We start from the raw sequence: 12,255 nt of genomic DNA, 5'->3' as shown, positions 1-12,255 counted from the left end.
GTTACTAACGACCTTAGAGGAGTAGGGAGTGGGGGAAGCGAGAGTCAGAATCCACTGCTGGAGGTTGTGAAGCAGTGGGATTTAGCAGTGAAGACGGAAGTAGTCGGGGAGGTAGAGACAACGTCGTAAGAAGGGGCTTCATTGCCGGGGGAGGGGATTCAACAGACAGAAGAGACTGTAAGAAGATGGACCTGAGAAGAGAGAAGAGGAGAATGGATGGGATCCAAGGGAAGCGACCACAGGTGAGTATAAACATTTAGTTTTTTAGAATTTCTGTGACAGCACCGTCTGTAACCAAAAACTGGAGACAGTTTAAAGTCCATTGATAGGTAACAGGTTTAGTAATTATGGTACTGCCAACACCTACAGGGTGGAATATTACATGCTGCTTTTAAAACACTGCATGAATTTTTAACCAGGTAAGAAAATGATTCCACAAAACAGTCTAGATAGGATGATCATATGTTTGTTAGAATGTAAAAGAGGTGGGGCGCCTGGGTGGCTCCGCTGGTTAAGCCTACCACTCTTGCTTTGGGCTCAGGTCGTGATCTCAGGGTTGTGAGATGGAGCCCCGCATCACCAGGCTCTGCGCTCAGCAGGGAGTCTGCTTGAGATCCTTGCTCCCTCTTCCTCTGCCCCAACCCCTCCCCATTTGTGCACCTGTGCGCTCACTTTCTCTCTCAAATAAATAATAAAATCTTTAAAAAAAAGAATGTAAAAGAGGTATATGCAGAAAGAACAGACTGGAAAGATAGGTCCCTACTATAAAAACATGGACTGTGTCTGGGCGTTACTGAAGGATGACTAGTTTGTCTTCTTACACACACAGTGAGCATAGCAGTGATTAAGAGCAGGGCCGCTGGAGCCAGGCTTCCAGGTCAGGAATCCTGGCTCCACTGCTTACAAGCCGTGGGACCTTGGTCAAGTCACCTCTATGCTCAGTGTCCTCATCTGCAAAATGGAGATAACACTATCCACGTCCATGGGTTTTATGACAACTAAAATTAATATGTATAAAGTCATAGAACAGTACCTGGCAAAGAATAAACACTATATAAGTGTTAGCTATTACAAATATTACTATGGTTATTATCTTTCTTTTTTTTAAAGGATTTTATTTATTTATTAGAAAGAGAGAGAGAGAGAGCACCCTGAGATCATGACCTGAGCTGAAACCAAGAGTCGGACGCTTAAACAACTGTGCCACCCAGGCGCCCTGGTTATCATTATCTTTCTACATATTTTATCAATTACTTTAATAACAACAACAAAAAAATACAGTTATCTTTTTTCCTACGAGGTTCAATTTGCAGGACTCTAAATTCTCTCAAAATATATGATGTGGTATAAAATACATAGGATACATTAAGAAAGTTATTATTCTTGTACCTACGTACTAAGGAACTGGGGCTTCAAAGAAAGGTATGGTTTTTGTCCAGGTTCCTGGGAGGCAATCTCTAAACCCCTAAAGTTTCCCCAGTGACGGGGTGTCTCTGTTATTCATGGGAGGCCCCCAGGCAACAGGAGCTGGCTTATCTAAGGAGAAAACCTCAGAATGGGGGCTGGCCACATGGGAAAGACCAACCGTGGGAGTGATTGCAAGGCTGGGGCTTTGGGCCACATTATGTCCACCCGACCTCGAGCGAGAGGAGGAGGGCTGGAAATTTGAGTTCAAACTGGTGGGCAATAATCCAATCAGTCATGTCTATGTCATGGAGCCTCTATAAAAAGCCCTGAACATCAGAGGTTAGGTGAATTTTTGGTTTGACAATACTCAGCATGGATGGCCAATTATCTGATGCTGGGAGGGTGATATGTCCCTAGGGGATAATGGCAGCTTCTCTTCTGGGAGCCTCCCACATTCTACCCTATGTGTCCTTCCTTTGGCTGGTTCGAATTTGTATTCTTCTGCTGCATCAAAACTATAATCGTAAGCAGAGTGCTTTCTTTAGTTCTGAGAGTCATTCAAGTGAATTACCACCCTGAGGGTAGTTGTGGGGAACCCTGAGTTTGTAGACAACTGATCCTATGTAAGGATGGTCCCGGGACCCCCAAATTTGCAGCTGATGTCTGCAGTGAGACAGACTGGCAAACTCCTTGCAGTACCTCAGTCTAAATTTGACTCTTATTCAAAAGATAAATAGGAGGACTTCTTACCTGTATCGAAACATTTAATAGAATAATCAGCTAATGCCACAAGGAATTCAGACTTCCTACGGAGATTAAAGGCCAGAGCCGTGCAAGCTTGTGCTGTTCGCTGAACAAGATTAAACCTATTAAGAGATTACTGCATTAGTATCAGAAATTCTTCCAAGAATCATAAATTTTACGTTGGAGGAGTCCTTAGAGATGAAGAAAATGAAACCCAGAAAAATGAACCCTCATTTTGGTAGGCCAAAAATAGATTATGAAGAGTGCTGCCACATACAGGAATTTGGAATTTACTTAACGGGTTTTAAGCACAGCAGAACTGCGACCAGCCACATCTTTTAGCAGGAGGAGTCTGGCAGCAACGGCAAATGGATAGAAAGAAGAGATCATGAAGCAAGCTACCACAGAGCATCTCAACCAGAGCTGCGGGTCTAAAATGGAAAGGACAAACAGGACAAGAGTCAAGTGGGAGAAGGGCTGGTGATGCATCGAACACGAGGTGGAGAGGGAGGAATTAGGAATTCCTCATGTGCAAAATGAAGGTAAGAAAAGAAATGATTAAGTGATTAAGTGAACTAATATGTTGATTGAATGAAATAACATATGCTAAGTGATAGCAGAGTACTTGGCACACAGCTAGAATTTGACTAAAAAAATCAAGTTTTCAAGATTGGGCAGAAGAGGGACAAGTTTGAGGGTTTTAAATATGTTGAGTTCAAGGCCTTTGCAAAACATTTAGAGCTGTGCTGTTCAAGAAATACAGCGTGGGCCACAGCTGCAAAAGTAAAGAGCCATGTTGCAAAAGTAAAAAGAAAAAGGTAAAATTAATCTTAATAACATATTTTACTTAATACATATTTATTATCATTTCAACATTTAATCAATAAAAAATTGAGATATTTTACATTTTTTTTTTCATACTAAGTCTTCTAAACCCAGTGTGTATTTTACACTAACAACACATCTCAATTTGGACTAGCCAGCTTTCACGGGCTCCAAAGCTCGATGCAGCTAGTGACTACTGCACTGGACAGCCCGGTCTAGAAGATACCCAGTACGCAGTGGAAGTAGATCTGGGTTAACAGTATTTACACGGCAGCTGAAGCCTTAGGCCTGGTGCTGATGAGATTATGAAGGAGAACACGGAAGGGAGCAGGCTAAGGACAGATGTCTGAGCAGCACAATAAAGGGGGAGGCACTGGCAGAAGAGTCAGCAAAACTAGTGTGTGGGGGGGATGATCAGAGAAGTAGAAAAATCAGGAAAAAGCTGTACTTTGAAGCAAAAGAAAAAAAAAGCTCTAGGGAAGAGGTGAAGACGAGTATTTAGTAAGATGAGAACTGCAGAGAGACCAGTGGATTAGGCAAGTAAGATTTCCAGGGGACCCCAGCATGGTGGGCATTAGAACCAAGCAGGCCTGATTTCAAATCTCAGCTCTGACACTCAGTCCTTTGCTCGGCTGTGAATATTTATAGATAGAAAAGGACAGTGGACAAATAAAAGAGAGGAACAGTCATGGTGCCAACCCCAGGGGTGACTACAGAATATCGAGATGGGCACTGGAAGAAATCAGGATCACTTATTTTATGAATAAGCCAGCCACAGGGATGGCTATATATCTGAGGCTGCAATGGGGAAGAGGAAGGGAAACTTGAAAGTATCTATTTTCGCATGAGTTAGGGGGCCAGGGAGTTGAGTAAGAGTAGGGTCATACCCAAGGAGACAAGGAAGCTGGAGGAGAGTGGGAGAATAACTACTGATAAAAGAGTAACTACTGGGCGCCTGGGTGGCACAGCGGTTGGGCGTCTGCCTTCGGCTCAGGGCGTGATCCCGGCGTTATGGGATCGAGCCCCACATCAGGCTCCTCCGCTGGGAGCCTGCTTCTTCCTCTCCCACTCCCCCTGCTTGTGTTCCCTCTCTCGCTGGCTGTCTCTCTGTCAAATAAATAAATAAAATCTTTAAAAAAAAAAAAAAAAAAGAGTAACTACTGATGAGCAAACTAAGGGAAAGCATCGTTAATGCTGAAGTCCATTATTTAGTAACAGAGTTCCTGAACAGCAATTTTTGTTTTCTTTAGCAGTGGGAACAGTGAAGAGACAGTCGTATGGATTTAAGATGGAGAACTGGCAGGGTGCGTTAGGCAAGAGTAAAGGGTGGGAGAATTGTGACCATTACTTTTTTTGGTAAAGAGCAGAAACAATGATTAACAGATATCTAATAAACCACAGAGAAATTAATAATATACGACCTCTTCTTTTTCTGAACTATTTGAGAATAAGTTGCCAAAATCATGATTCCTACAAACAAGAAAATTCTCCTATATAATCACAATACAACTGTCAAAATCAGAAAATTACATTTATATATCACCATCGCCTAATCCTCCGACCCCATTCAGTTTTGCCACTTGTCCCCAATGTCCCTGACAGCAAAGGCTCAGTTCAGACTCATACCCTTACTTGTCATGTCTCTAGTCTTCCTCAGACCAGAATAATTCTTCTGGGTTTTCTACAACTTTCATGACCTTGACCCTCGGGAAGATTACAGGCCATCTCGTTATACAATCCCGTAATTTACCTTTGTCTGTCTGATGATTCCACTGATTGGATTCAGGTCCACGTCCCCGGCAGGAATACCACAGAGTGGTACTGTGCTGTTTCCACTGCGCCCTGTCAGGTGGCGCACGAATTGTGGTTTGTCCCACTACTTGTGTAATCATTTGATAAGGTAGTGTTTGCTCGACTACTTCACTGCAAAATTAACCTTTCCCCCTCTATGATTAATAAGTATTTTGTGGGGAGCTGCTCTGTGACTCTGCGAGTATCCCTTCTCATTAAATTGTTTCTTGACTACAGCATGAAGTTATAGATTTATATTTTACTCAATGGGTTATGACCCCTTACTATCATTATTTATTTGGATACTCAAAGTGTCTCCAATATGGCAAGAAGGAACTCTTTTAAGCTGACACCTATGTCCTTTGGACACTCTTTCTTTGAATAATTCTTCCTTTCTGGCTACAAGATGTTCCAGGCTCACTGTTTCTGCAAGGATCCCTGGCTACTTTTAGTGGAGTGTGGTATTTAGAACAGAACTGGGCACTGGGTGTATTCATTGCTACTGGGGTGTTGTTGCTCCCAGATCCTATAAGTGGACAAAGGTAGGAAACATGTGTACCTATAATGCATTCACTCACTCACACACACTTCTCTTTATTTTTATGTCTATATATTCAAAACCGGCCACGCACACAGATATATATAATTCCAATCCAGTACCCCAGGGTTTGTTCTAGATTTTCACCTTTTCATATGTGCAACTCCCCTTTCCAGTTGTTAGATACCTGGCCCCTTATCCTCAACAAATTTACTCACTCGATCAAAGCCTCCCGTCTTTCCCATGATTGCCTCATCCCCCACACAGACACCTTCTGACTCTGGCCAGACGGACACGGTTCTCCCTCGCACATACCCCCACTGTGGGGATGACCCCCTCCGTCAATCCCACCTAACTGCTTCTGTACAAAATTGTTCAGCAAAGGAAGAGGCAGACGAGTGAGGACCAATTCATTAAAACTGCTAGATGTGTAAAGTGAGACAATAATGTACAAAGGAAATTATTCTCTTTCTAAATTGCCCAATAAAATACCAGATGTTGGTAAGCGAGCAATAGTAAATTTTTTAACTTAAGGAAAAACAAGCTACTAGAGATACTGTGCAAACTGGACTTGAATACTCTAAAAACATTCTAACCATATTTTCTATGCTTTCCCACTTTCTCCCATCAGCACTTATGACAGTGTTTTATAAGGTACCTGAAATATAGTAAGAACTTAATGAATCTTGTTGAATGATTAATAGGAAGTACTAAAATTGGCAGTAAATGACTTGATAAATATGATATATATCAAAGGTATCTGCTCACCTGTTTCCATACAAGTCAAAAAAGTAGATATTTCCTTGATGGTCCCCAGCAATTAAGCAATCACCTGAGCTATCAAAAGCCACATTCAAAAATCGCAAGACTTTGGGAAGGTAATCAGAAGTGCTGTGAATGATGTTCACTATAATCCTGTCAAAAGCAAGCAAACAAAAAATATATTTAGTTCTATGTCAAGCATTACTTATTATGAAAAATATGGCTTTTATAGTATAATTCACTAATTTTGAAGTTTCCTGCCTATCCGTTCTCCCCTCTCCTGCTACTCTCCTAGAAGCAATCCTAGTGATTTCTAAAGGCAGTTGAGAAAGTTATTGCCAAGGGGTGCCTGGGTGGCTCAGTCGTTAAGCATCTGCCTTAGGCTCAGGGCATGATCCCAGAGTCCTGGGATCGAGTCCCACATCAGGCTCGTCTGCTGGGAGCCTGCTTCTTCCTCTCCTACTCCCCCTGCTTGTGTTCCCTCTCTCGCTGGCTGTCTCTCTCTGTCAAATAAATAAATAAAATCTTAAAAAAAAAAAACAACTTATTGCCAAAGTGGCTACTGTGCATATATTCATCAAATACTTGAAAACTCACGATGTGTCAGACACTGAACAAGCTGGGCCCTAAAAGTAACTAATGGACACAGTTTAGTGGAGCTCATGGAGATCCCAGTTTAGTGGTGAAGACAGAGATTAAAAAAACAAGCACACGTATGAACAGATTAATAAACTGTGATTAAGTGATAGACAATAACAAGATGTAAGAGTATATTTATCACTGAGTCAAATTGCTACATAAATAAACACATGCTAAAAACGAGTAGTAAGTGAAAAGTAGTTTTATGTAAATCACAAGCCACCACATGTAAGAAAAATTTCAATATCTTAATTTTAAGATACCTTAATGAAATTTTGTAATACAAAGTGTTCCAAAGTGAATTAAGTGTACATGAGTTTATTTTCAGCTGTATTGGTCTAAAGTTACTATATTTAGAAACACTAAACTGAGGGGCGTCTGGGTGGCTCAGTCAGTTAAGTGCCTGCCTTCAGCTCAGGTCATGATCTCAGGGTCCTGGGATCAAGCCCCGCCTTGGGCTCCCTGCTCAGCAGGGAGTCTGCTTCTCCCTCTCCCTCTGCCTGCCGTTCTGCCCACTTGGCGCTCTCTCTGTCAAATAAATAAATCTTTTAAAAAAATGAAACTGAATTAAGCATATTAAACATTTTCTTCAGTTTAAACATAAGGCTTTTCATTGGGTGAAACAGCAAGATTCTTAGGAGACTTATGTTTAGCAAGTCCCTGACAAAGATACTTTGCTTGACCAAGCTTTAGTCCAGCTCCTCAATCTTCTCAGGGGCACTTCTCCATCTGTGCACCACCTTGTAAAATCTAATTTTAGCACAAACCCTGCTCAGTCCGTTTAACTAGAACCCCTGTTCATCCGTGATAACTGATCGGTTTCTCAATCTCCACCATCTCCCAGCTGACAACTAATCACCCTGGCTTGTCTTCAGCAAGAATTTCTTTAGGTTAATTTACCCAGAACTCCCTTATCCTAGATGTTTCCTCTTAGTGATTTTCCATCCACTGCTTCCCACCCTGTTCATTGGTGGTACATCTCCACTTGCCCAGGCTGTATCCAGAGCTGAGCCCAGTTCTATGCTGAAGTCTCCTTTCCTCTACTGGAATAGAGGAATAAAATCTGTTTTTACCACTTTAACTACCGTCCAGCTCCGGTTTTCCTTTGACATCCCCAAAGGGGAGAGGGAGAGAATAAATATACTGAAATGAGCAATAACATCAAAATGTTCTCCAGCAATTAAAATCAGACAGAGCGAACAATTTTTCCTCTGCTCTTGTTTCTATAACATTTACTATGTGTTTCGATTACAAAATTACAAGATCATTGTTCAAAATAAGCAAGTATGGAAAAACACTAATAAATAAAACTGATTATAACCCTAACATCTAGAAATAATCACAATTAATGGCAACATTCTGCTCCTCTAATTTCACATAACGCACACATACCAGCATTTATTTTAGAACAATTGCCTGTCAATTGTTCGCAGGTTGCCTGACAGTTCCTCAGTCCTTAAAGATAATTTAAAAATCAAATATTTACCGAACACCAAGATGCATGAGACACCATTTTAAAGTCTTTATAATGCCCTGAGACAATTCTGTCTGGTAGGCACAATTATCTTCACCTACAGTCTTAGTGATTAACTTACCCAAAATCACAGAACTAATGAATGGACATTTACTTCTATTGAAGTCCATTTGACTCCTCAGTCTGTGCCCCTTGCCTCTTGACACCATAACAATGGATTTAGATGAACAAAAAGCAAGCTATGGTTTAATGGAAGCAAATACCATTTGCATAAAGCTTGTTTCTTTCCTTTTTTGAATCTTGCATGTATATCTGGATATTTTATAACAGCAAGAAATAGAATTACTGTGGGTTGGCAATAACTTTTAGAACATTTAGAGAACATCAGAAGTAGGGTTAGTATTTACATAAATTCCAAGTTTGGAAATGAAAATCCCTTCTGAAGAATCCCTACTCTAAACAAAAATTTTTATTCAAGAGAGTTGATGGGACAGCAGCATTGCTGGGGGACTGACAGCAACCAGAAACCAAACAAGCTGTTAGTACAACATCCAGCCCGGTGGTTCGCGCAAGCAGAGTTGGCACTTGAAGTCTGTTGATTTGTTGAGAAGCAACCAAAGGATCAACAGAAAAATTACTAGAATAGAAACATGAATTCAAGTAATGAAGCAAAGGCCATGAAATCTTAGGAAATCAAAAGCAACAGGATCGATCTGTGTGCAGCAATTGGATCAAGATGGCACCACTTGGGGCAAAGGTTTCCATTAGTCTTGTGTGGCTAAGACTCAAACAGGTCAGGTATCTGGGACCAGAATGAAAAGAAGAGCTGGGGAGGGAGGGAAAAACAGGCAGAGCACAGAAGACCTTTAGGGCAGTGAAAATACTTTGTATGATACTATAATGGTGTATACATGTCATTGTACATTTGCCCAAACCCATAAACATACAACACCAAAGCGAATCCCAGCATACACTGTGGACTTCGGGTGATAATACTGTGTCAGTGTAGATTCATCAACTGCAATAAAAACACCTCTCTTATGGGGCATACGGATAATGGGGAGGCGATGCATGTGTGAGTGCAGGGGGGATATGGGAAATCTCTGTCTCTTGCTTTCAATCTGGCTGTGAATCTAGAGCTGTCCTAAAAAAAAAAAATGAAGTCTATTTAAAAAACAAACAAACAAAAGCAACCGCCAGCAGCAGCAGCAGCAGCAGCAGCGCTGGCCTTACTAGAAGGCCACCTTGCACTGTAGAATGTACCCCCTGTTGTCACCGCCATACACGCTAACGTTAAACTCCACTAAACCGGAAGTTTTTGTTCCGCTGCTGTCCTCCAGAGCTTAGAAGCTTGGCACAGAGTAGGTGCTCAACAAACAGCTGATGGATGCATGCTTGTCTGAAGATAAACGACGATTTAAGATAAGTTGCAGTATTTGGAAGGGGTAGACGTGCACTGTTCCCCTTTCGCTGCATCGTTCCTCCTGAGTTCTTTTCTGGCTGCAATCGTTAACAAATATTTCCTGAGCATCTGCTGTGCTCCGGGAATGCTACCGGGCTACTACGATAATTCACGCAGGCAGAGCCCCGGCACAAATGCTCTCGCGCACCTCGCCGACCCCAGCCCCACGACAGGGAAGAGGTCTCCGACGACCTTGGCGTACGGAGCACAGCTAGTCCCAGGCTACCTGCCTTTCAAGAGATCATCCGGGCCAGGGATCCGGGTCAGAGGCAGAGCCCGAACCTCCACCCGGCCCCCTGCACCCTTTCCCGAGACCCGACCCAACAGCGCCTCCAACGCCTCTGCAAGGACGCGGACCCGCCCCTCGCCGGCCTGCAGGCCCCTCCGCAGCCCGCCGCCTTTACCCGTCCCGAGCGGCCGGGCAGGGCTTGCGGTGCCACAGCTTGCCGCTCTCCTTGTTGCCCAGATCCGTGCTCTGCATGGCGAAGCCCACCCGCGGCCGCCGCCGCCGCCGGGTGCACAACCGACCCGGAGCCTTCCCAGCAGGCCCCGCGCTCCCCGCCCGGGAAATTTAAGCTCCGGACCCGGGAGATTTGAGCTCCCGCCCCGGCGTCAGGGATCCCCGCGACCCGACCAACCGCGCGCTGGACGCCGACCTTTCTATTCACAGCCAATAGGAAGGCCGTTTTCCTCCCAACTCCGCCCAGGCGACCCCTGCAGCTCTGGACAATGGAACCGGCCAACGACCTTCTCTTAGACCCCGCCCCTTTTAGAGGTCCTCCCCCAATCCCGGGGCCCAAAGCCTTCTGGGAATCGTAGTTTTCTGCAGGTGGCACGGGGAGTCGGCAATCCTCTTGAGAATTCTGCACTCTTGGGGCCTCGCGGGGTCTTAGGCTCCCCACCGACGCAATAAAAGTGGTTTTTTCCTGCGGTCCCTGCGTTCCTTCCTACATTGCGTTTAGGGATTAAGGGGTTGTAGAGACAGCTGTTAGAAAAGGAGCCAAATGCAAGGAGAATTGAAGGGTTCTTTTACAGAGCATTCGGGCTTAAAAGAACCTCAACAGAGTCCATTTTTCTTGTCCTCTTCACCATCGTGATTCCTTTTTCTATTGTAATCTAACAAGAGGCTCCAGTATCATGATGTCCAGTCCACCAGCCGTGGACCAGAAAAGCAATGTCATCAACAACAAGTTGCATTGACATCAGAGTTCCTTTTTGTAAGAATTCACTTAGCCCTTCTCTCGTGCTTGTCAGGTATCAAGCGTTCTTCTAAGTGCTTTATGAATATTAATCCATTTAATCCTCATAGCAAACCTGCAATGTTGGTAGTACTATTATTCTCATTTTTTGTGCTCTGTGAGGTAGTGTATTGGTTTCCTGAGGCTGCAGGAATAAATTACCACAAAATTGGTAAGAAGAAAAAAAAAAGAAAAGAAAAGAAAAAAGAAAGTTATTTTCTCATAGTTCTGGAGGCCAGGGTCAGAAATCAAGGTGTTAGCAGAACCGCTCCCTCCAGAGGCTCTAGGGAAGATTCCATTCCTTACCTTTTTCAGCTGGTGACTTCCTTACCTGGGACCACATCATTCCCTTCCAACTCTCCATTCTCTGCCTCCACCTTCACATTGCCTTCTCTTTCCCACCTCTGTCTCAAATCTCTCTTGCTTTTCTTTTAAGAACACCTGTCATTGGATTTAGGGTCCACCTGGGTAAACCAGGATGATCTCCTTATTCCAAGATTCTTAATTACACCTGCAAAGACTATTTTTCTAAACAAGGTAACATTCACAAGTTCTGGGAATTAGGTTGTGGTTATATATTTTGGGGGGCCCACTGTTCAACCCACTACAGGTAGGTACTTCTTTTATCCCTGTTTTGCAGACAAGGAATTGAGTCAGTAGTAGAGCCAGGATTAGATTTTTAGTCTTTTCATTCTTGGTCTCCATGTTTTTCTACAACAGAAAAATGAGTTTTTACAAAATTATAAGGCTATGGTATTTGAAAAGATAAAACTCCACACAAAGCAAAACTCTCATAAAAATTTACCAATGCAGATTTTAAAACTTTTTGTATTGTGACCAAGGGGTGGCTCTGAGAGACCACATAACTTTTAATAACCTATTGCAGAAGAGATAATCACGTTCTTCATTTTTACTTATTGGATTTGAGATGATAATAAATTGTGTGTGTGAATGTTTGCATTTTTAGTCAGAAACTTAGGGCGTTCAGCTTATGGGCGCTTAACTTGAAACACGGGTTATTTCTCCCATTTCTATCCCACGCAGGTAACCAAGCAACCAGTTTTATCAGTGGCAGAGACAAACGTGCTGAATGATTTCCTTAACTACTTTGGCTTAACCTGCCTGCAGGTCAACTTGTATGGGCTCTCACAGCCCATGTGACCATCCTATTCAATTTCACATATGTGATAAAGAGGTTTCCATATTATAGACCTTCTGGACGCCCACTTTGCACTTATCCTTGGATTGAAATATCCTTGGATCTAAAGGTCAGGCTGGCAACTGAAGAGACGTGTCCCCAACGGCTGTCAGCCTTCTACTTATTATAATTTCCCAATGCATGTGACCCAGGTTGGTAGACCATTTGCTAGTTCCT

At 43.0% G+C, this 12,255-nt stretch overlaps 1 protein-coding gene across 3 annotated transcripts in view; it reads right to left on the bottom strand.

The window, feature by feature from the left end:
* TBC1D31 (TBC1 domain family member 31) overlaps positions 1 to 10,299 on the bottom strand; it is a 67,298-nt gene extending 56,999 nt beyond the window's left edge. Inside the window, exons 1-3 of one of the 3 annotated variants that reach the window (XM_026495488.4) lie at positions 10,047 to 10,299; positions 6,074 to 6,220; positions 2,158 to 2,273 (exon numbers count right to left, since the gene is read on the bottom strand). In XM_026495488.4, the coding sequence (XP_026351273.1) occupies positions 2,158 to 2,273; positions 6,074 to 6,220; positions 10,047 to 10,123 (340 nt within the window). In that variant the 5' untranslated portion in view covers positions 10,124 to 10,299. The remainder of the gene's footprint in view (positions 1 to 2,157; positions 2,274 to 6,073; positions 6,221 to 10,046) is intronic. The other 2 variants (XM_026495487.4, XM_026495490.4) reach the window with 2 other exon arrangements.
* Positions 10,300 to 12,255: the final 1,956 nt, after the last annotated feature.

The sequence above is a fragment of the Ursus arctos genome, unplaced genomic scaffold (assembly GCF_023065955.2).
Source record: "Ursus arctos isolate Adak ecotype North America unplaced genomic scaffold, UrsArc2.0 scaffold_6, whole genome shotgun sequence".
Lineage (NCBI taxonomy): Eukaryota > Metazoa > Chordata > Mammalia > Carnivora > Ursidae > Ursus > Ursus arctos.
This window is presented reverse-complemented; position numbering and strand designations above follow the sequence as displayed.